The following is a 24,649-nucleotide window of genomic DNA, read 5'->3' as shown; positions in this document are numbered from 1 at the left end:
AATATGTATTTATTTGTATTTATACATGAGTGGAATAGGTATTTTCCAATAGGAGCCCGTCAGTCAAATGTTGATTCTGGAGGCTCCAAAACTTATTCTTATGAGTGAGCTTACTATCAAAGGTGTTCATTTTATGGGAATATAAATGGAAAGTCAGTTATATTTTCATCAGTAGTATCCATAATTTATTACTACAAAATACCAATTCCTTTAAAGAACATTGTTCAGGTCAAGATTAAAGCAGAAATATGGAGAAAATGTGTGTAGGATATGCAACTACAGATTAAAACAGGCACTGCAATCCAAATAAAAAAATACATACAGTGATACATCAGTGAAGCCAGTACTTTAATTTCCTGTCTTGCCTCAATTTCTTCATTATTTCCTTTTATAACTTAATACAATGCAATTCATACATACAACTTATTTAACTTCCTATTTTACACACATTCGAAGCAGACAAAAGCACTTCCTCCGCAGGGTCAGTGTTACTTCCACACCAGCAGGGAGCAGCACGTCCCAGGATGCGCGGAACGAGGGGATAAACCTTTCCGGCCAACGACAGTCGTTCCTTCCGGCTCCGGTCCCTCATCAAGTGGAAAGGTAAAGACAGACCCGGCGTTTGAAATCTAAATATATCTTCAGCATCTCATAATCTATGAGACAATAAAGTCATCAATTACGTTGTTTGTAATGTATCGTTGGAATTCGTGGACATATTTCACCCTTAAATGTTTTCTAACGTTGAATATTAGAGTAAGATGTGGCATAGTAACTCGGACTGACATTCACGATTGGCTGCCATTTTTTCCTTAGCTAACGTAGGCCGCCCTCATTAAAGTTCATGTCTACCACCTCGTTCGGGTACTGATGTGATGTAATGACCCACATGGTGGTGGTGTTTTTTTTCACTGAATTGAGCGTCTGTAGTCTCTGCGCTGTCTTTATTTTCGTAACTGGAACCCGCTAGGTTGGCTAGCCTGATAGCATGCCGCCGAAGTGGAAGCTGCATGTGAAGCTAACGCTCGACTTGTCACTTCATACAGATGCTGATGCCCAAGAAGAATCGCATTGCTATCTATGAGCTCCTCTTCAAGGAGGGAGTCATGGTGGCCAAGAAAGACGTCCATCTGGCCAACCATCCCGAGCTTTCTGACAAAAATGTGCCCAACCTTCATGTGATGAAAGCGATGCAGGTGAGACATTTGGATGGTGATGAACTCTGATGAATCCGTTTATCGTGTTTTTTTTTAATGAGATATACTGGCTGTATATGCACCTTTGAGATGTAGTTGGTGTGTTGGAAGTGCATTCACTGTTAGCTGTCATGATTACTAGTTGAGAAACCAGTGATGGGGAAACCATGTCCAAGACTCGACCACAATGTGGAGAAAATCACATACTTTTATCTAACTTATATCATGCATGGGTATTAAGATTTCTTTCCACAAAAAGATTTCTTCAATTTACATTCATGTTATCTTAATTGTCCCAGAAATCTGGTCGTACCAATATTATTGATGACTAATGTTACTATTATGTGTACTAATTAAACCCCAATGAATAAACACCAATATCTAAAAATATTCATTAAGTGTTCTCATTGAAAGATGCCCTAATTAGATTAAATGGCTCTCTGGCTGCAAATAAGTTAAGTTGATATTTAGGTAAACATCTCTCCTCACTGTCAGTGTGGTCTTGTTTGATACATTACTCACTGTTTCCTGTGCCCTGCATTACTAGCATGTACTCTAGGCCTACACAGAAGAAACTTCGAGTCATGATTACTGGTGTTGTGGCCACTGTACACTGTCTCTATCTGTCGTTGATGTGATATTCCACACAGAACAATGAGCAAGTAATGTTTAGCAAGAGAGAACAAATTGTGCGTTATCTGAGAAATGCAAATTCCAAGATCTCACCAAAGAAAATTACAAAGCCTGGCAAAGAGATGGCAGAGTGTGCTGCAAATCAATAAAAGTAGAAGCAGATCTTACAAGTTACTGTCCCATCTTAAGCTTTGTCAGCACACGTGGTCCTTGAAACTATGTATTTGTCGACCAAGTTGTGGTCTTATTAACTTAACGGTTTCCAGCTAGAAAAGGGAATGATGATATAAGTGATAAACATTGTTGGCACAAGCAATGCTGTGCCAGTGGTCTTGCAGAAAACACCAGTGAACTCTGCAATGTTTGTTTGCAGAACAAAAGGAAGCATGCATAAAAATGTCACTCGCATGAATACAATAAACTATACATATAGGAGTGATTTAGTGTAAGAACTGTGATTTTTTTTTATTTTTTTTTTCTCTGGTTTTGTTGGGCATGTACTTCAGTGTTGAAGGTTTGGCTGTGATAAGTAACTTGTGTCTGTTTTCCTTTCAGTCCTTGAAGTCCTGTGGGTATGTCAAGGAGCAATTTGCCTGGCGTCATTTTTACTGGTACCTCACCAATGAGGGTATCCAGTACCTGAGAGACTTCCTCCACCTTCCACCCGAGATTGTGCCCGCCACCCTGCGCCGCCAGACCCGCCCTGAGACTGCAAGACCCAGGCCCAAGGGTAAGCACTCAAGTTTACACTTAATGTGGAGGAAGTATGGCTTGGGTTTACTGTCATTTCAATGGCAATATACCTTTTGGGTTTGTTGCTTTAACAATAGAATTTGCCATTCTGGTTAAAAGTAAATGTTGGAATCTGACTAATTACATAATAGGCTGACGTAAATCTGAGTGGATGTATATCAAGGGCTTACCAACAGAGAAAATGCTGCAGTCATGGCTTAGTGACTTCAGCATATCTTATTGTTACTTTAAGTTTGCATCAATTTTAGATATGTAAACGGCTTATCCCAGCCACCAGTCAAGTTTGATTAATCTTGTGTCCAAACCCTACGGTTTGAAAAGAAAATGTTAGACATGATCTCTCTACCAGTTTTGCGAAGACACATAATTAATCATGTACACCAGTGTCGGAGATAACAGGAAGCAGTGTTTCTAATTTCTGCAGTAGTTTGCTTGGATTTAGAAAAATAGAAGCCAGTGAATAATTATTTTAAACAGTCTTATTTCATACTTTGTCTTCACATGTATATGTTGTCGGTCAGCTTTTTCGAATGTCTGAAGTTGCATCATTGGACTTGAACTTAAAAGTATACTTTTGTCTGTACTGCAGAACAACACCTCAGTGCAGTGTTAAATCCAAAATGTTTATTTAATTTTCAGGTATGGAAGGAGAGAGGCCAGCCCGTCTTAATCGTGGAGAGGCTGACAGGGACACATACAGGCGATCTGCTGCACCCCGTAAGTATACCTATACAGTACTCGCCACCTCCTTGGTATGTTGCATGTGTGCTGTGTTCTTAATGGTAAATTATAATAATGCCCCATTGATATTTAATGTATTTTTAGTTTCCCTAACAAAATGTTTAAGCTAAAACGGGAAGAGCGCAAGTTGCAGCTTCTATGACAAATGTAATGAATTGAATAGAAAGATGGTTTGAAAGCAAAGTTATTGGCGTTAAAGTCTGTGTTTTATTGATGTAAATAACTTTGTTGCTGGCCTAGTTTTAATGTGAGCTGAGTTATATGAAAAGTCAATTTACTGAGACCTATTGGTTGACATCCATCAATTTCTCTACCAGCTGGTGCTGACAAGAAAGCAGAAGCCGGTGCTGGAGCTGCAACAGAGTTCCAGTTTGTAAGTACTTTTATTTTGCATTTACCATTTTGTGTATGAGTGGATTATTGTTGGCCTGTTAAAGTGAAATACAACTTTTCTATAACAATCATTAATAATACTGTATGAAATAGATGAAACATTGTTCATTGTCATTAAGCAAAGAAAGTAAGTATATTAAGGCACAAATTGCAAATCAGTGCATGCACACTATTGACAGTAATGGCACAAATAAACAAATTACAAGGACCTGGGAGACAAATAATGACAAGTAGAAAATGGTTGAGTTGGCATTAAGCAATGAAGAGCAGGTGTCAAGTCATTTTACTTAATCCAGAGAGAAAATTGTGTGCAAAGCCTTTAAAGACCCTGTAAAGCAAATGCAAGAGTTTCTCCTCTTCACACTTTATATACACTTGAAAATAGTGGCTGACATCTGGGGTGCAAAGGCTAAAACGGTCTTCTATTTAGAATGTTTTAGTTATGGTTCAGTGGCTCAATAACACACAGATGCCATAGCTATTATAACTTCTCAAACACTGTAACAATATACAAATCATTGCTGCACTTGGAACAGTTTCTTTGTCCTGAAAATGCAAAAATGCTCTACCACAAAAAGCTCTACCATTTATAATTCCTAGAGATGAGGAAATGCTGTAGACAAGAACAGACTCCTGCTGTGAGTCCTCAGGTGCTGCTGAGGACTGCAGTTAAACCAGCTCTTGGTTGGTTTCCCCCACTAAATTTGGGTAGATCAGAGTGTGTGTTGCAGCTCCACTGGACACGCCTCCAGCGTCTGGGCATTAGTTACTATAAAATGACTACATGATTTAAAACCTGGTTTTGAAACACATGGCAACTTTTTTTTTTTAATTACTCAAATTCAATATAGTGGTTTGTAACACCTTTTTCCTGTGGGAGAACAAAGTTGCGAGATATATTTTTATCACTTTACAGACTTAATTACAGCTGTTAAACTTCACGCTGTAGATCAACCTTCACTGGGTGATGTAATGACAACTTTTTCCTGTTGCAGAGGGGTGGCTTTGGACGCGGCAGAGGACAGCAGCCTCAGTAAATTTTCACTGTTTCTTTGTGTACAATAAAGAAAAATCAAAACACAATTTCAGTCTTGGTATTGTTAATTGTGATTGTGGTAGATGTTTTGAATGCTGGGCAGCTGGATGTTAAGAGGTTTCAGTTTCAAGAATAAGCAAAGGTCTGTGATGTGACCTGATGGAAGCTACAGGATATTAAGTTGGTCTGTTGTTTCATAGTAGAATCATCTTGGGTATTATTAGTTAGAATTTAATATACAATGGTTCTACCATGGCTCTCACATTTGTACATGCCTAAATGAAGTTGGTATTTCAAACAGTAGATTGTGCAGTCTTGTGTGTGTGATTGAACTTTTTGAAATATTTGTTGTGGCTGTGACCACAACAAATGTGTAGTGTGTAGTGTTCCAGTAATGACATTTCAGTTTTCATGTACTGGGACTATAATTTTCCTGTTGTGAATCAGAATGTAGGAATAGCAGATACTTATTTTGCTGAAGAAAATGGAGAATCATTCTTTATTGTTTATTCCTTGTATGCCGTTTGGTAAATGCAAGCACTTCTGATCTCATCTTTTAAGAACATGATTGAGAAACAAATAACTTGTAAACCTTAATGTTGTACACAAATGTGTAACAGAGCCAAGTCTCGGACGTGAGTACAAACACAGACCCTTCTGAATGTGAAATACTGGTGTTTATTTCTTGGCACATTTATATTACAATCTTCAGTCTTCTTGCACTGGTTTTATTCCAAAGTCCCAAATCACAAGAGGATATAAAGAAAAAAGAATATTCCAGTGACAAACCCTGAAAAACAATACGAGTAACTTCAAGGCTGAGGTCAACGACTTCAAGTGCTTAAATATTCAGTTGTGATTATGAGTGCTTCCATTTAAAAAAAACCAAAACATTTTTAAATTCACTTTACAGTTAAGATGGTCTGAACATTAAAAGAAAACCAACTTTCAATCCATAAATGTGCTTTTAATTGTTTTTGGTTTGGCCACAAGATGGGGCCAGTCAGTTGACATGGAAACACATTGACTGTGGTCAATTGAAAGTTAGTGACTTAATCAGATGCTCCAATTGTACGTTAATAAATCCCATCTTATCATAGCGCAGGAGCTTTAATATACAAAACATATAAGCCGGAATCACTTTGCATGAATTTTGAGTTACAAAGGGAGTTTAATCTTTGTTGACCAAAGCTGAAGCGTGTCCTCTGGCTGTAATGATGCTGTCTTAGCATTTGCTTGACAACATCACAACCAATAAAGGAAAATTCAGAAACAAAAATATGGACAAAGAACAAGTGGCTGTTAAGAAAATCCGATTCATTCATGTTTTACAGTATCTATCAAACCACCAAGACCGAGTTAAATCTGCAAATCACCCAGGGTTTAGGTTTTTTTTTTGTTTTTTTTTCTTCAGCCATGCTCTCTCCACCTTAACCGTCTAATTGCACATCAAGTTGAAGACTAAAAGCTCTAACCAAAACAAAATCTCACAGGAAGTGCCAGATTGGGCATTATAAAGCAAGACTTTGTCCACCACACCTCACTAAATACACAGCAGTAAAACCAGTTCAAAGTCTCAACATGAAGTGAGGGAGACTTTCAACTTCTTTCACCTGTACAGTCATTTAGAGAGAAATCATTTTTAATTGCTGGATTATGACAATTTAGTTGGAACCTTAATTTGTCGGGCTTTAATGAGAAAAAAGACCAGGGTAGAGTCGCCGCTGCCATCACTGTATAAAGTGTTTATCGAGTTAAACATTTGGTCCACTAGCTTTCAGTTATTAATGCCATTTCCCACAGTCTTTCTCCTCAGTTTTGAATCACAATGCAGATGTTTTCTATCTATATTCAGTGAAATGAGCAATTACCACTAAAAAAAGAATATTCAGCACCTTTCCTATTAAATTACAAATTAAATGACTTGTTCAGAAACTGCAACTGTCAGACACGTGGGCGAAACATGATTGGAAGTGTAGTTGAATGTTAAAATAATCAGGTGTATAATCCAAAGTCGTAACCAATGTTTTATTTTTAAATACAAGCTGCTATAATCCATATATTTCATAACTGCCTATATATAAAAGGGAACCTTGAATTAATTTTACAATCTAACATTTATCATTTAGATTAACTTGCTCTGCATTGTTGTCAGCCACTGTAAGACGTTTTCAATGAAAAAACAACAACAAACTATTCCCCTGAAACTTGATTTGACACCAAGCAATAATTTAGCCATATTACTGAAAAGGTGATAATGTCACTTACTCATCTTACTGTCCTCAACTAACTATAGACAGACCATGATAGTATGCCATTTCTGCTTTTGATTAAAGACTCAGAGAAACTCTGGGGAAATATACTGAAACTGGTGGAGCAAAAGACATCAAGCCTACAAACCGCCACAATCAAGTGTTTAACTCAAGAGTGCAACTGTACTTTATTTTTTTTATATCTTGGCTAAAGGAAACAAAAACATAATCCCATGCTGTTGCAAATTTGATTTGGTCTAATAAACAATAAAAAGGGATTAAGGACTCCGAGTATATTGGATTATAAATGGGCCATTTGCTCTCATCCACAAATCACAACCACATTCCTTGTTCTTTAGCCGCAGGTGCACTCCACACTATTTCAAGAGAAAAGTCCAAACGGCTCCAAAACGGCTCCAAACCCCACAACACAATCATTTCTCCCAGCCTATTGACACGTCGCCCTCACTGATGTGTAAGATGTGTTTTGTCATTTGTACTCTCACCTTTGATCTATACAGAAATAAACAATTTACAATAAAAACCTCTTACATGCTATCTACAGCGCCTCCAGTTTCACAGTATTGAGCCAGCTGCCTCGTGCCATAGAGGCTAAGTGACGCAGCTCAGATAAAGAGACTTTTGCCAGACGTTAAAGAGGGAAAAAAGTATTCAAAAGCATTTTACATGTTAAAAACAAGGTCTCAAACTGTACAAGGCTTGTTGTTCTGCATCTTGCCAAAGACAGCATTATAGATTCAATTACTTTCAATGTCAAGCAAGTGTTCCGAGTGTTTTTGGGGATGCAGATTAAATACTAAAATCAGAGGGGCAAAAAAAAAAAAAAAAAAAAAACAAAAAAAATAGGAAAAAACACAACCATAATGAAAAGTGCCCACTTAAGTCACCTGTGCTATGAACACAATGTAAACAAATGCTTTTTAACCAAACTGAATGCGAGGAGTAAAATACAGACATGTATTTTAATAACTTAATGATATGTGCTGTATTTTGAAATTACAAGTCATTGGTTGTGAAATCTACTACTTCTACCCCCCTTGGTGTGCAGAGGAAGACTTTGTAGTCAGTCATGAGAGAGCAATTGTTGTTTTTTTTTAAAAATTAAAACAAGGACTAAAAGGAGGTAAAGACACTGAAGAGAAAGGTGGTTCATTTTCACTTAAACGTTGACAGTCTTTCACTCCCTGTACAGTGTGTGTGTATATATACACATATACATATATATATACACATATGAAGAGTGTGTATATATATATATATATATACATATATATACATATATATATATATATACATATATACATATACACATATATACATATATATACATATATACATACATATATATATACATATATATATATATATACATACATATATATACATATATACATATACATACATACATATATATATACATACACATATACATATATACATACACACATACACACACACACACATATATACACACTCTTCATTTGAGATTGGAACCTGTAGTGCTTGGCTAGTTTGACACACACTTGACACTAGTAAATCGAAATATTACAATGGGGCCGCATCCTTCTGATAAAAGAAACATCTGCAACCACCGTAAAGTGTAAAATGAACAGACCATATCCAAATAATCCAAAGACCTTAACACAAGGCCGCTGTACAGTCGGCATCAAGACACCTGTGGGAGTGTGACGCAACAGTGTCATTGCACGATAAGTCACTTCCCACAATTCTCTTTAATCAGATACAGATGACATTTCTTTCCTAAAAAAGGGGAAGAGACTACTCTAATGGGCACATTCATTCACAGAAAAAAAAAACGAAAAATGGAGGAGACATTAAAATGACCACCATAAAGCCTTCAGCTTAATCACTATGTTTACACATTGACATTACAACAGTAAAAAGTAGTTCTTGCATTCAATAAACACCACGCTAAGGGTGCTTTGATGAAAGAGAATGAAGGTAGCAAGGGGACATTTCATGCAGTTGTCAGTAAAAAGAAAGGAACAAAAGTGGGGTCAAAAATTACATTTACAAAGTTTTCAGACTATTTAACCAACACTTGTCATCAGGTCTGTGCCACAGTTCTGGCACAAAGGAGTTGGCAAGGCAAACCATGTTATTGAGACAAAAGAAGAGAAAAAGAAGAGAAGAGGGGAGAAGAGCGCAAGTGGCGGTGAAAGCTCAAAAGCTCCAGAGAGTGTCAGAGGTATGGTTTTAGTTATCTGATACCCGAAATAGAGCTCTGATTGATGCTGTAAGTAGGGGAGAGTTCCCCACCTATCGTAGTTACCAAAGGTGTTCCATTACTGGTCAGGCAACTCTCCTGGAGGGCCTCAAAGTAGGTGGCCTGCACAGGCTTGTGACACTGCAACACTTGTATGGCATCGTCTATTTTAAACCATTCCCTTTTTCTTCCTGTTGACAGAACACAAAATTGTGGAGCAGGTTAAAACAACGGTGGGGGGAAGGAATTATGAATGGAAAGGTTTGTCATTGCGATTCACAGCACTGATGTAAAAAAAAAAGAAAAATCACAAGGGCAGGAACAAAGCTGGCATTATAATCTGCTCCAACAAACAAACAAAATCCCTGAACTGTGATACTACTAAGGCCTAGGCAACCTAGTCAAGTTACAGGTAGCATGTGACTATTCATATGATCCCAATTACGACAAATAAACAAATACTATGCATTACCAATGTTGACTGAGTCCTCCCAGTCCTCCAGAACCTCTGTTACAATAAGGACGTAGACGTAGGTTCTGTGTTTTCTCTCTTGGTTCTGTGGGGGAAAATGTGTCATGTTTTCACTTCTCATTCACAAACAGTATGTCAACATTTAAAGACCAAAACAGTCTCCACCAAATAAGCTCACCTCAAATATTCCAACTAAACGACCCAAAGTCCCCTTCACGCCGGCCTGTAAAACAAACACAAAGTTGCACAAATGTCAAATGTTTCTAAATACAAAATATGGGGGTTTAATCCAATATTGCAATCTAATAGAACTGCTGAGACATAGTCAGAGTTAACTTACAACTTAACCACAATTAACTTTATTGTGGGGGTTGTAGTTTGTTTGTGTTGGAGTGGATTACATTACATTACATTACATTGGAAGAATGTTTTTGTCCACTACACATTCACTCTGTCCAAATCCTGGACCTCTGTCCAACATAATGTAGACATTCTATTTAACCTTTAACCCTTAACCTTCAAGCTCAAGAGACCTAAACAAAAAAAAAAACACAAAAACTGAAACTTTTTTTTAATTATTTGCTACATTTACTACTCTTGCTTTTGCAGCAAGACGTTTTCTCCCACAGTCCAAAAACGTTCAGATTTGGGCATTAGGCAAATTTGACTCTCTACATTGACTGTGGGTGTGAGAGTGTGAGTGGATGGTTGTTTGTCTCTATATGTGGCCCTGTGATCGGTCCAGGATGTACACCGCCTATCGTCCTATGTTAGCTGAGATTGGCACAGCTCCCCCGTGACCCTCATGTGGAGGATAAAGGGATAGAAGGTGGATGGATGTTACATTTACTGATTTGAATTTGTTCATGACACCTTCAATGTAGTGAGGAGTAATTTATCCAGAGGCAAGTTAACAATCTGCTTGAATTAAAGAAATTCAACAAATATAGAATCCAGAAATAATTAAGCCAGCAGTAATTACTGTTTCATTTAATTGTTCAATCTATGTTTAGACTCTAACATGAAAAAAGAAAAGTACATCCAAGACATGTGGTAATCACATTCATTGTCTACTATTCAGACATTTAGTCTTCAATTGTATAAAAAGAGTAGAGCAAATCTTTTCCAAATATACTTGCAGAGGAAATTTATTTCAATCAACTTAATCCTTGCAGTTCCACATTACATAACTGTACAACACTTACTCACAGACATTCAGCAATCACATGATGTCATACACAGACACACACACACTAACCACTTCTCTAAAAGATACTACCAAATGTCAAGATCACGTACAAAAGGTCAGAGACAAAAAAACAAACAGAATAAGCCCAGTGCTGTCAGACTTTCATGATCATAAAACCTAAGCCACATTATCCAAATGCCAACACCTTTTTCAGGACACCATGAACACCTGTTCCTGTTACCTTTAAACCCATTCTAACAACAAAATTAATTATCTGTGAGATAAATCCCAACTCCCGGAGGAGAATAGTGGGTTAGAGTTAGACACAGAGGCAGGCCACTTGCTGACATCTTTGCCGCTTCTTCTTCTTCTTCAGGTTCCAGTTTCAGTCTATAAATAAATGTTGATGCCACCACTGTACCATAGACTCAGTGTTGTACTCTTCTGGCCTTGAACTAGATCATACTGAAAAGAACAGGCCCAATTCTAGAAATCCCAAAGATGTGCCATGGATTAAGTAATAGGCCAAAAGTCAACCTGTATGTTTTTATGAGACATAAAAGGTCTCCCAGCTTAAGCATGTAACTGAAGACTACTGGTCATCATCATCAACATGGAAAAGGACAAACAGCACTGAGGCTGATTTAGAAGTTACACAATGCTGTCCTGTGTCTTCACAGTGCAAGTCTGAGGGTGCATGACTAACAAGGATAAGCAGAGGTTGTTGATGGTTAGGCTGACAAAAGGAACCTTCTATAACTTTTGGCCTTCTCCTGAATACTGTGTTTTTGCTCTCATCCTTGACAAGACTCCAAACCGCCAAGCATGAGAAACCACTCACCGCTCATAAGGTCGTCAGCATAAGCTTACGAGGATTAGGATATGTCTTGTTACACCACCATATGATAAGAGGCTTAAAAAGCCACAGAACATGGTGATGCATTGAGTAACACTCAAAAGCCACCACACAGTTTCTGAATGTGGTCTTTCAGCACTTTTACCACACTTAAGTAATGATGTCACATTGATTTTGACCCTGTGACAATGTGTTGGCAAGCTAGCATTTTGGAACCACCAAAGCACCCAAACTGCAAGAGACAAGATAGGAGATGATATCAGCATCCAATCATTGTGATGGATCAGACACACAGAATAGGCTTCATGTGGTCAGTGACCCAACAAGTGCTGACAGCCAGGCCAGATTTAGTGTCTTCTGTGCCCTCTCACCACTTTGATCAAAATACTGAAGCAATAAACATGTACACCGACTGAAGGGACACCCAATTTCACCATCAAACATAGGATACGTAGCATTAGCAGAACATTATTGATTTTCCAATGAGATTCAAACCTGCAGACTAATTGCTACACATCCTACCCTACACAGATAAAAGCTAGATTTATCCTTCAAGATGTCTTTGAAACAAGGATGCTGCTGTAAAAGTGTATCTGAAATGTAAAAACAATGAGCTGATTTAAATCTCAACCTACAACTGTATTTGACACCGAAATACTGCTTTGTAATATGACGCTGTGATACAGCTTACATGTTGCTAGGCTCTCTCCTGTCCAGACAAACAGGATGACTGCATTAACAAATGGGCTTTGAGAGGATGGTATTAGGCCCAGTGTTAAATACAGACACGATTTAATGGAAATGAAATACAATACATCTTGTAAGCCTATACTCTGACTACTTTGCCATGCTGTATATGGAAACCCATTCTTAGAACATTATTACCAGCTAGGAATGAAGGCTAGAAAGGTTAATGGGGATTTTATACTTCTTTATGAAAAATGATTCACAATTTGATTGTAAACCATTCAAGGTCATTATACAGATTATATCTCAAAGTGTGTTTACGCAATGAATATACATGTCAATATAGAACCTTTGTTACACTGCGCCCAATTGCAGGGGTCAATTAGTCTCTTCTGTAGTGAAATTAACACAATATTTTTCATATTCATGTCACAGCAGATGTAGATATACATTTTCTTCATTGATCAACATAAGTAACTGTAAAAAAAACACAAAACAATAGTTGTAGAGGACGCCAGCATAGAAGTCAAGGAAGTAGCAGCCTATTCAGCCGACTGTTGTAGTCATTAGTCATATCGGCAGATCTGGGTGTGTTTGTTGATATCTGCAGATAATGTTTGATAATGACTGACCTCTTCACACACTTCTCGAGCTGCAGCAACACTGGGCTCTTCCTCTGGCTCCATTCCTCCTCCAGGAACTATCCACTTGTCAGGATGTCGACTACTGCTCACCAGCAGCACCTGTAACACATCCAGTGCATGACTGTTTGTACACTAGATTTTAACTGCATATCGATTGTTGTTGGGTGTTCACAATACACAAGTGTTGTTGCATGGGCAAGCTAGAAGTAAAAATATGCAGCTCCTCGCAGGATATTATTGAGTATGCAGTTTATTCTGTGTATGGCTAAAGCAGGTAATGTTTCACTCCACATAGATTGGATCTGAATCAGTGAGTTAATTTCTTTCCACAACTGTGAGGAGTCAATCTGTTGGGTTACAGCTGGAGCTTGGCTGAGTGCCGGTCTGGTCGACGACAGTCTCTGATAAAAGTCTAAAGCTGCTTGCTGGTCGTAATGATGCGTTTCCTGTCACCAGCAGCCCATGTTGTACGCAAACCTGCCTCTATAATGAGGAATTGATTTAGTCTCAATTCGTCTCCTCCCTTGGTAAAACATTTTTCCTACAAAGCCATCTTTATGTATGTCATGGGCGAAATTTCAGCTCCCTAAATCGCTTCCGAGCTCAAATAGTCCTATGAAGGCTAGTTATAGCGGCTTTAAGTGGAGAGTCCACTAACGTAGCAGCTATGGCTAACAACAATTTTAGCTAGTTGCAATAAGGCTAACACATTTCACACTAACGGTTGCTTAAATTGCCAGACTGGCCCGTGCATGTATCACCATGTGACGTATAACGCTAAGTCAAGACTCTACCCTTCTGGCAAATTCTAATGAAAATGTCAACAATAGCACGGGGATGTGATCGCTGGTCGGGAGCCGGCTGCCCACAGCTGTTACATGGCGAGTTAGCATGCTAATGTTAGCATTAGCTAGCATGGTTGGCTCCATACAAAAAGCAGAGGCTGCAGCTATCTGCAGAGCTAAAGCAGCTTACATAACAGTTGATGGGAGCTAAAAAAATCAAAACTGACGTTAAATTCGCAACATCTGAGGGCGAAACGAATGTTCAGAAAAGGTAAGGTCACTGTTTTAGTCAGTAAAAACTCACTATTGTGTCTATGTAAATATCAATTTCATTAGAAACTGGTATGGCAGCTAAGGTTAGCATGGCCCACCAGACAGCAACATCACCGGCCTCACCTCCTCCTCGGTCGCGCTCCTGAAGCACAGACAGGCGGCCCGCTTCTTGTAGCCATCCCCGTCGTACGTCCGGGTTTGGTTTGACTTGAGCTTCATCATCTCGGTGGCACAAAAGTTCAAAATTACAGCTAAGTTAACCAGTTTAGAAAGACGACAATTGTTGACGCAAAGTCCTCCTCCGGGGAACCTCGGCGTTTTTCTTAAAATAAATAACTTCTTCTTCGCTTCATTTTCACAAACCTGGGCACATCTAAGGCACGGTCGCCATTACAAGGAGCCGCTACGCCCACGACGTAATTTAACCTTTAATGGCTCGGCAAGCGTAGGAAAATTACTTATCAGGCGTTGAAGAATTGGGACAACGGCTTGGGCGTAAACGCAACACCGTGCTGTGACTGGAGTAAGCCGGTAAAGGAAAATGGTACTTTTTGCTCCAGCTACCACGCAACGGTTACTTGTTTGATGTGGATGCATAAACAAATACCGTCATACTTTTAGTTCTTAAAACATACCGTTTCACACACACTATGCTGTGTCAATACTGAAACCATTAGTTATGTGGTTGGTTTGTCAATTTCAGCACCTCAGGTAAAGGACAGCTCCAGCATGGTAACTGATAGAAACGCGTGACGAGGCCAGAGAAACAGCTATTTATCCCTTTGGGAGGTTCCCTCGGGGAAATTAACAGCTCCAACATCCACACACAGCACTGTTAAAATGCTAAAATGTTAAAATGCTAAAATGTTAAAATTTAAAATTTACAACCTCTGCAGTCTCTTTGGTAAAACATTCATTTAGAACCACTATGTTTTGTTTAAATTATTTATTATTTATTCATTTGTTCACTATTTTCTTGATTGTGTGATTTGGTTAATAGAATAATGTCAGATATTTTAAATGTAAAATGCCCAAATTAAGCTCATATCAGGGAGTGGGTGGGGGTTTTCTTAAAAAAAAATATTGAACAAGTTTTCAGTTACTCAAAACTCTATGAATATTCTATTAATTATTACAACAATTGACCAGTTGGCACTCACTTGTTTTTGGATGAGGGTGGCCTGATGATTTCATATTACTTTCAAAGGTACATCTTGCAAAGGCTGTACAATTAATCAGCAATGAGTTGCAAAATGTTAACAAAAACAAATCCTGTATTCTGTTTAATCTCCTGCTTGATATGCCTGTGTCTTCTTTCAAGTGGATGAGAGCCGGCTTTATGCAATTAAAACATATCATAACACATAACATGTATACTGTATAGGGTCATACTCAAGAGTTTGCACTTTTACTATCTGCAGTTGCTATGCCAACCTGTTCTTCATGTCTCTGATGAACCATTCACAGTAGCAGCAGAGATGCAGTCCCTGTTATGTCCAAGAGAGGGCGCTCATACCTTTCAGTAGACTACTCATGCTACTCATAATACTTGAGTGGATTTGAGTGTATGGAATTCTCTGTTTGATTTAGACACCTTCTAATTGTGTTGTCTCTGTATACTCAACAGTCATTATGTGTGTGTCCATCTGCAGCTCTACTTTTTCCTAGAAAATGTTCCCTGTGTAGGTAAACACAAATATGGTTTATATTTTTCTTTCTACAATGTCCATACAAAACCTAGTTCCTGGAGAATCCGCTTGGTGATATGGCTTTTCATGCACTAACATTGTTGTTTCAGGTAGCAGTTTTGGTTGCAGGATGTGTTGAACATTGTACTGTTCCCACTGAAACTCTTTTCTTTTGAAGCACAAGACAATTCAAAGCATAAATGCTGGGAAACGTTGCTAATATTAGGGATGTTGCTGTGGCAGTGGTGAAAAATATACGTCAAGACATTATTTAAGTAGAAATTCTGATACCATAATGTAAAGTTCTGTCTTCAAAGTCTTTCTGTAGTAGAATTAGAGAGGTATTACTAGTCAAAGTAGAGAAAAAGCAGAAAACGGCCTCTAATGCCTCAATTGAATTTAAAGACTATTGATGTATCAACATGTTTAGCAGCTCTTTGCAGTTTTGTTTATCTGACATGACATGAAAATAATTTTGTTATTTATTAATTGTGTTATAGTTTATAAGAGTGGAGTTTGTTTGTGTGGGTTTTCACATATCCCAAAACATGCAGAGGTTAACGGACACTCTAAATTGCCTGAGGTGTGAGTGATTGTTTGTTTCTATGGCGACCTGTTCAGGCCGGGTTTGACACCAGCAGCCCTGTGACCCTCATGTGGCAGATAAAGTGGTAGACGATGAATGAATGAATGCATAGTTTTAAGTGTCCCAGGCCAGAAAAGCTCTGTATTGCATCAAGTAGCTACAGCAAAGACCACAAGAGTATATGATCAAGAGCACTGGTATTTATATTTAATGTATATTTTTTTCATTTTTATTTCTTATATAACCAGAAATTAGCAAGGCTCTCTTGCAAGCAAATGATGTACTTTATTTTATGTACATTCATTTATAAATAAACTAGTGACTGAAGACAAACACGCACAACACAAATACAAACTGAAACAGACACATTTCAGTCCACGTTATTATTATTTTGGTTTGTTTTCAGATTTAGCAGCTAATTTACTGCTAAATCACAATATTATTTTAAGTGCAACAGTAAAACAGATAAACAATGCAGAGCAATCATAACTAGAGTTCACCTGCAGAGGCAAAAATAAAGAGACACAAAACCAAAGGCTATGCAGCAGTTGAAGTTTGTTTAATTGAAGACAACAAAGATATGGGAAACATTATCCATTCAAGCAGCTTTTTTTCCCTCCAAAGTAAATATGCACGTTAATGACTAAATAAGCAGGAGATTGCATTGTTCTGCCGAAGGCCTGAATAAATTGTGTTTGGCTACACACACAAGAGGCAATTTACCGTGTTGTGATTCTCTGGGTTTAAAGTGACATTGCCCATGGTGTCCTTTACTAAAAGGTATCAACAAGCTGACTTGATCTAAATTCATTAAATAATGCACAATCAAATGCTGTTTAATGTTGTGGTTTAAAAAAGAATAAGTAAAAAGCAAGCAATAAAGACTGAATACCTTTCATGTATGAATCAAAAAAAGTAACTTCAGATTTATAATTATCATTATCACAACATATTTAGCTCTACTTACATTTCAGTGTTTTATCCAGGAATTGATTTGCTCTGTTTAGGCTGTGATTTAGATACATCAACCTGATTTAAAAAAATAAATAAATAAATAAAAATACACATATTATTTATAAGGACTTAATATTATCTATTAATATAAGTCCTACAAACCATTCAAGGTACTTCATGTTCTAACCACCAGGGTCTACTGTTGTGCTAGTTACGACTGGTCTTAGCTTATTTCCAACAATTTCTTTTAAGTGAATAAGAGTAAAACGATTACATGCACATCATATTCATGGCTATACATACTACACTATAATTTAGTATGACATAACTAGGCAATAAGGGTAGTAAAGTTGCAAAAACCTTACATTTTAAATGCTCTGTGCCTCATGGACAACATCAGACACATTTACTGTGTTTCAGGGTAATTTAGAAATACATGGAAACATATTCTATCATCAAAACCAAAAATCTAAGAGGCTTTAGAGAGTAAAAGTGGACTAAGTATGCTTTCACTCTACACACCCACAGACAGTGGATATTTTTAGATCAAAGGTACATGTAACATCTGTATGCCCGCACATTATTGCTCATTTTAGGGATTTTATGACATGAGACATACCAGCTGCAACTTATTGTATTACTACCATTCTCTATAGTTATTTGAAAACACTAGGATTTGTGTCACAAACAACTGCTTTGTGCTTTTTATTGTAATTTTAGCAGCCATGTTAAGACATAAAAAATTACGGCAAAAAACAAAAGATAAAATCAGAATCGGAAGTCAGCAGATTCAGCTAATTCTTACATTTGAGAACTATTTACTGCATGGTAACTAACTTAAGAAACAATATTATCAAAAATAATAAGCCAAAATGGCATTTGATAGAAGACTAACTTTTATGCAAAGACAAAATGAGTCAACTTATTCTTAAAAATTAGCTCTGATTGATTATGGATTCTATGAATCGTCTATATGTTTGCTTCTCCTTATCCTGAATCTCCCTGAATAGTTGGTCACATGATCTTCCAGTGTTGCAGCGATAATGACATAACTCCTTTTAGTGGCATTCTGTTTCTTCTGCTCGTATGATGGCTGATGTACTATAGTAAGTGATGTAATATAGCCTGTCACTGCGTTTATCAGATGACATATTGCCAGCTGTTTTTTCCTTGTGCGCTCTATACCACAAATTTAATTTGCACACTAGCCACTCTCATATATATAAAAATCCCAAGAGTTCAAAGGTTACACCTACAGTATGATAACTGTCAAACTGTGGACATCTCATAAATAAATATGAGCACAGGGCCAGTCTCTCTGCCCATCCTAGCCTCATCTTTGACAAACATTGCTTCAAATGGACAACTTGTCTTCCAACTTGCGGTTGTGTTCGAGCTTCAGAAACTCAATTTATATAATCAAATGTCAACAGAGTCTGTATGAGCCCATAGTTCAATATTAGATGACACACAAACATCATTACATTCAGTATTCGGTTATTATTCATGTGGTACTGAAGGACCTCCATGTTGTCTCCTGCTCCTCTTCTTGTTGCCATTGTTGTTTTTCTTTAAGAGCAAATGTTTAAAGCACCTCCTCCTTAGTTCAATTCAGCATTTAGCTATAAAAACAGTCTCTGAATTCTCTTTTACAGTTATGTCCGGGGAAACAGTGCACAGAGGCTCCTCATTGGGGAATGGGTAAACAAATGAGATCAGAGTAGTTCTGAGCTGAGGTCACTCTGGCAATATCCCAGCAGGACCTCAGAGTTTACATTCTGAATAATTCCCATTATATATCGCCATGAAATGAGAGACATCTGGGGGCAGGTGATTATGCCTCAGTGGTTAGTCTTTTTCACTGGGATTTGCACAAGTGACTGGAATTAACATCCCCATAGCTAAATTAAACAAGTAATCTCCGGAGTTTGCCTTGCATGGGCAAGGGAAGGACTCAGAGGCGTAACATGTTATCCTTCCAGAAGAGACAAGACCATTGCACTGCACCAGAAAGCAAAGCAGGAGTGGGTCTCCTGGTGGAGATAACATTTTGCATCCATTCTCCGAAGCTAAATAATTTACTCGTTATGCTAACAATGCTAAACAGAAATAGAGGAGCTGACAAATGGAACACTGATACTATGTGGGGCAATAAAAGAGATGTAAAGCACTCATTTCAATAATATGCACAACTGAAGCCCTGACTTTATTTTTACATGAATCACAAGGTCCCCGGGTATTTCACAGGACTGCCAGTCACTCACTCAGGCATTTTTGCTGAAATTTGCTACAGCAAAGGTGTGAATGAATATTCAGAGGCTCAGCTGCATTCAAGGCCCACAGAGACCTGACGTACTCACCAACTCCGAGAACCCCCACCCCTACCCTAGTCCCCCTTTTTTTTTTTTTATCTCCCTTGATGTGGTGGAGTCGCTCCAACACTCCACAGGTGTGACCCACTCAAACCTGTGAAAGCCTCCTTGACCTTGTGCTCAGGATGCAGAAAGAGCAGCTGTGCCTGCAGGGAAGCATAGGCTGAAATCACTATATGCAAATGTCCCTTATATTACAACTTCTGCTAAAAATATTAATATACACCTTTAATGGTAAGTTGTTGTCAAGGGAACGTTCAAACTTATGATATTGATCAAATATGTGTTTGATTGACTTTTAGTAGTTAGTTATTCGACATGGCCTGAAACAAAAAAGCCTTTAAAATATCAGTGTTGTATGCGTGAAACATCACTCACAACTCCCACTTAAATATAATCCACTATACATGTATATATGTATATATATATATATATATATATATATATATATATATATATATATATATATATATATACATATATACATATATGTATATGTGTGTGGGGAAACTTGGACTTAGTAAGGTACCATTATTTCTTGTAGCAGATGTTTGAATAGTTAGCTGTGAGAGATTCAACATGAATGAATAAATGAACGTTTGCAGCCTCCTCTAAATTCTATAATTTGTCACTAAATACTCTTAGACACTGCAGACAACTGTTGTTTGACTGACAGCTTACCGGAAATAGTCGGGCTGTTTTATCGAAAACCAGGCAGTCGTTTATGCATATAGACAATAATTTACATTGGACATCAAAATTGATGCGTGAGGAAGTTCTTTGTCACTCCACAATCTGTGTACGTTTGAAGGTTAATAGCCGAACTATTGGCTCTATTTGCATCGAAGTTCCAAATCAAACCCATTCCGTGCTCGGTTTAAAACGAATTTCTCGCTCTTTTTCCCGGATTATGCTGAACATGTATTGGCATGCTTGTGAATAGGACGCTAATGCTGCAGCAGAGTGTGGCTCCTGTCACGGTCAGTCAGTGGAAACCACGCACACGCGCGCGCGCAAACAAACCCTAGCATCTAGATTGAGTTTTTGCACTCAGTGGTTGGACTTGATATATTCGTCACGGTCTACGCACATCATCCCGAGACTCTACAAACTGCAGACTGCTGTACCTGTAGCGCGCGCGCGCGTGTGCGCGTGTGTGTCTGTCAATCCAAAAGCATCATATTTGACATAAAATGACACCACCTGCAATCTCAATTAAATCGTGAGTTATTGCGCGCAATCATGTTGCAGACATAAGAAGACTTGAGTTACTTGAGTTACAAATCCACATATGTCGATGTATATATTATATATGTATTCTACTTTCTTTTTCCAGTATATGCATTGTGACTGTTTTCGAAATGTATGGACACTGAAGTCTCTGTTAAAAGAGTAAAAGACAACAAGCAGTCAAAGCCAAAGACTGTATACCACACTGAGTTCATCCATCCACTGCCACACACAAACACACACACCCCACACACACACACACACTCCAATGCTGCGTTTTCTTCCATGCAGCCACAGTGTTGCGAATCAATCACACCCAGCGCGTCGTCTTCCGTCCTTCAGTAAGAAAGTGCTCTGCCTCGCTGGAACGACATGTGTGATTCTCCGCTGTTGTCAAAGCGTTGAGCGTCTCTTCGGTGGAGCCGTGTCAGTGAGTGGCTCCACTCTGGACGAGCCATTTGTCTCCTCATCGCACGCAGACCCCGAAGTTGGGACTTTAGACTTTTCAGCACCACTTTTCCGTGGACAGCGCTCTCAATGGTGCTGGGGATGCAACGCAGCCTCGACTCGCGCGTGGATTCCGTTTGGATACTATTCATAGATATTTTTCACAAGTTGATTTAAAAAAAAAAGGCAAAAGAAAAAGCACCAGGATTGCAGAGGAAAGCTTTCCCTCCCGCACAGCGAGGCACCCAAACGACATACGGTTTTTCTTGGGATATGGGTCACTTCTTATAAAGGGTTTCTTCGTGTAAACGAAAACAAAGGGTAAGTGCAGCCACCTAACCCGCAAAAAAGGGTCAGCTACTGCAATCAAATGTTTAAAAAAAGCAAACGTCGTGACATACAATACATTTACTTAATAATTCATACTGACAACTGGCACGCAAGATCAACATTTTGTTGTGCACAGGCAAGATACCGTTTGTCTTGCAACTTGCATGTTTCACTGCTTTGGATGTTTGAAATACCGAAACATTTGTGATGCCTTGGCAGATTTGAAAAGTGACAAACGTGTGTATTTGTTTCTGTACAACGCCCAGAACTGTGCCTGCACAGCACAGACGCATTAAGTCTCACAAAATATAATGGATAAAAAAGAATGACTCAATATTCAAGCTGCGGAATCTATACGTGGGTTTTTAATGAGATCACAGCTGCATCCCTGGAAAAAAAAATTGACAACGACGGGATGCAAAACAGTCGCTTCTACCTTCGCAGCTCCAGCTCATCCCCTTCTCTCTTCTCGTGTCTCCCTCTCATTCTCGGAAGAAGTTGAGTCACGTAGGGGAGCACCCCGGCTGGGTGGTGTTCTGTGAGAGTCTGTTGGGGGTGCGGATGTGGGGTTGGGGGTTGGGGGTTGGGATTTGGGGGAGGGGGCAAACGTTGTGTGAACCATCGATTGTCAGTCACTGGTGCTGTGCAGATGTGCTCCCTCCTGGTAGTGCAGGCGAGATTGGAGACAGCAGCAGAATTGCTGATGTGTGACTGCTACTGTGGACCCCAGAGCAAACTTTAATAGGTTACTCAGGCATGCATGGTTGTTACTTGGAGGCCATTATTTTGTTGGCAGGCATGTGCATTGTGCTTTATATGCCTGCACATGCTGTGTTTGTTGTTTTCTTGCATATAGAACAAGGCTAGTGTGTGCTGGTGTCAAGGTTCTTAGGGCTAACAAAGATTTACCTGACTCATAGAGAATATTATTAACACTGCCCCACTTTCACACTGTACTCCTTCAGGCTTTTTCTTTTCTTTTTTTTACGTGGGGCCACAGATTAGCTGTGTGCAATCTAATTCTCAAAGCCTCAATACTTAGTGGTGATTACAGCCAAAATATGCCATTGTCTGCATTCCCCCTGAACTTACAGCCAAGAGGGAAATGCTCCTCATATCAGTGGGTAATTATCTACAGAGATTGAGTCAGCAAAAGAGAGATTTTTAATTCAGTTTCATGTGGACTCTGTGCTCCCCCAGGATACATTTTGCATCTTACGTAGGGTTATTCTTGTTGGCATGTTCTTCACAGCTGCAGTTACTGATAGCTTACCTGGATCTAGCTACAAAGCAAGCTTAAGTAATCTCCAGAGAGAGACTTGGAGAAATATTCTATGTGTATATTGTAGCTGAGGTGGACGGCTTATTCAGAGAGCCTGTAGATTTACTTTTTCAAGCTTTGCTTGGCTTTTTTCTTGTCCTCTGACTTAGTTTAACACATGCAGACTCAGCTTAAACTTGGTTTGCTGGCTGATAAGTTTCCATATGTCACTGGTCGGAGTTAAAACCGTTAAGAGGAGAAGCCGTGGCATCGCCTCATAGCCTGTTTAATAATACACAAGGATGCAGCAGCGTATTGTAGATTAGCCTGCCTATCTCATACAAATGTTGCTCTACATTGCAGTCTGTAAAGGAGGTCATATAATGAGCAAACCACATTCACTTGATGGGAACCGCAATGATCAAAGTGACTGAAATCATATGAAGAGAAGGGGGAGGTTTGATCTATAGTCTCCAGTCTGCAGAGCAGCTCTCCACTATTCACATATTTTAGCTGCAGCACGGATCCAAGAGCAAGACTGCAATAAACAGACGTGTGCACCGCTTCTCAGAACAGACCTGTGGTTAAATTCCCAGCAGACCTCTGTTGTTCCCCTTTACAAAGGAAGGCTTGTGCTGTAAATGGAGAAATATGTGTGCATGCTGGTGTATAGCGCCCAGGTTCCAACTTCATTCTCCTCTTGGCAGACGCCATCTGCTCACTGGGGAGGTTTTCCAAACAAATCTGTATTAAAGACAGGGGAAATGAGAAACATGGACACACACAGTATACTAGGGTTTTTGCATTATAAAAAAGGGCGGTAAGCGGCTTTAATAAACACAAATAAATGGCCCCAATGCAGCATTTATACACCGATCAACATTAAAACTGGTAATTAGATTGATATTTAAGATTATGATTTTCTTTAATGGCGCACTTTATACACTTCCATATAAAAACAAAACATAAAAAGACTGTGAAATAGTTAATAAAAACAGTCATCAGTTAGATTTAAGGAAAAACATCCTACAGTTCCAGGCATTTGTTTCCCCACAGAAAGAGTTTCTCATTTCAGTAGATGATATTCAAGCTAATGGATACATGTTGTGTGTGACTTATTATTAGGGAGTTCATGAAGAACATTAACTCTTTGCTATAATGGACCCACAACACACACTGGGAGGAATGTATACTCAAAGGTTAATGGATGGAGATGTTTGTCCCTTAATGGGACATCAGGAACAGGAGGTGTTGTAATTTCAGGTGATACCATTTAAATTTTGTGCATCACGGTGTAAATGAGTAACTGTGAAATAAGGTAGGAAAAACAACTGGACTCCAAATTATTAACAATGGGGGGAAACAACAACAACAGAAAAGATCCAGAAGAGTCATCATACACAGAGATTCTTCCTCGGGCAGCGTTGTGTGAAATGGAGTGTGAAATGAGTGCACTTAACATCCCCGCAGTAGATTATACACATTATCTTACACTGGGGTTCGAGAGCATCTTGCCTTTCATCTGTGAATCTGTCATCAAGTTACATTCACCTTTAATACAGTCCATTTAATGTTTCCACAGGCCTGGGACCATTTGTGCATTGTCCATGTCTGAAGTGCACA

At 38.7% G+C, this 24,649-nt stretch overlaps 3 protein-coding genes across 4 annotated transcripts in view; 2 read left to right on the top strand and 1 right to left on the bottom strand.

Annotated features, from left to right (window-relative positions):
- Window positions 1-520: 520 nt before the first annotated feature.
- Window positions 521-4,799, top strand: rps10 (ribosomal protein S10). Its single transcript, XM_044024270.1, has 6 exons — window positions 521-603; window positions 1,047-1,196; window positions 2,385-2,559; window positions 3,222-3,299; window positions 3,641-3,696; window positions 4,712-4,799. The coding sequence occupies exons 2-6, from the start codon at window positions 1,047-1,049 to the stop codon at window positions 4,751-4,753; spliced, it is 501 nt and encodes a 166-aa protein (XP_043880205.1). The 5' UTR covers window positions 521-603; the 3' UTR covers window positions 4,754-4,799.
- Window positions 4,800-8,451: 3,652 nt separating this feature from the next.
- nudt3b (nudix (nucleoside diphosphate linked moiety X)-type motif 3b) lies at window positions 8,452-14,586 on the bottom strand. The gene is made up of 5 exons (XM_044024180.1): window positions 14,282-14,586; window positions 13,089-13,199; window positions 9,903-9,947; window positions 9,725-9,809; window positions 8,452-9,443 (listed from the first exon to the last, which is right to left on the bottom strand). Exons 1-5 carry the CDS (start codon window positions 14,378-14,380, stop codon window positions 9,247-9,249), a joined length of 537 nt encoding a protein of 178 aa, XP_043880115.1. The 5' UTR covers window positions 14,381-14,586; the 3' UTR covers window positions 8,452-9,246.
- Window positions 14,136-24,649, top strand: part of LOC122768291 (metabotropic glutamate receptor 4-like) — a 155,259-nt gene continuing 144,745 nt past the window's right edge. Inside the window, exon 1 of one of the 2 annotated variants that reach the window (XM_044024178.1) lies at window positions 14,136-14,156. The gene's annotated coding sequence lies outside the window, so the exon portion shown is untranslated. Of the gene's footprint in view, window positions 14,157-21,616; window positions 21,757-24,649 lie in introns of those variants that run through there. The other variant, XM_044024177.1, reaches the window with a different exon arrangement.

This window comes from Solea senegalensis, linkage group LG4 (assembly GCF_019176455.1).
Source record: "Solea senegalensis isolate Sse05_10M linkage group LG4, IFAPA_SoseM_1, whole genome shotgun sequence".
Lineage (NCBI taxonomy): Eukaryota > Metazoa > Chordata > Actinopteri > Pleuronectiformes > Soleidae > Solea > Solea senegalensis.
The sequence above is the reverse complement of the archived record's forward strand: the minus strand, read 5'-3'. Positions and strand labels throughout refer to the sequence as shown.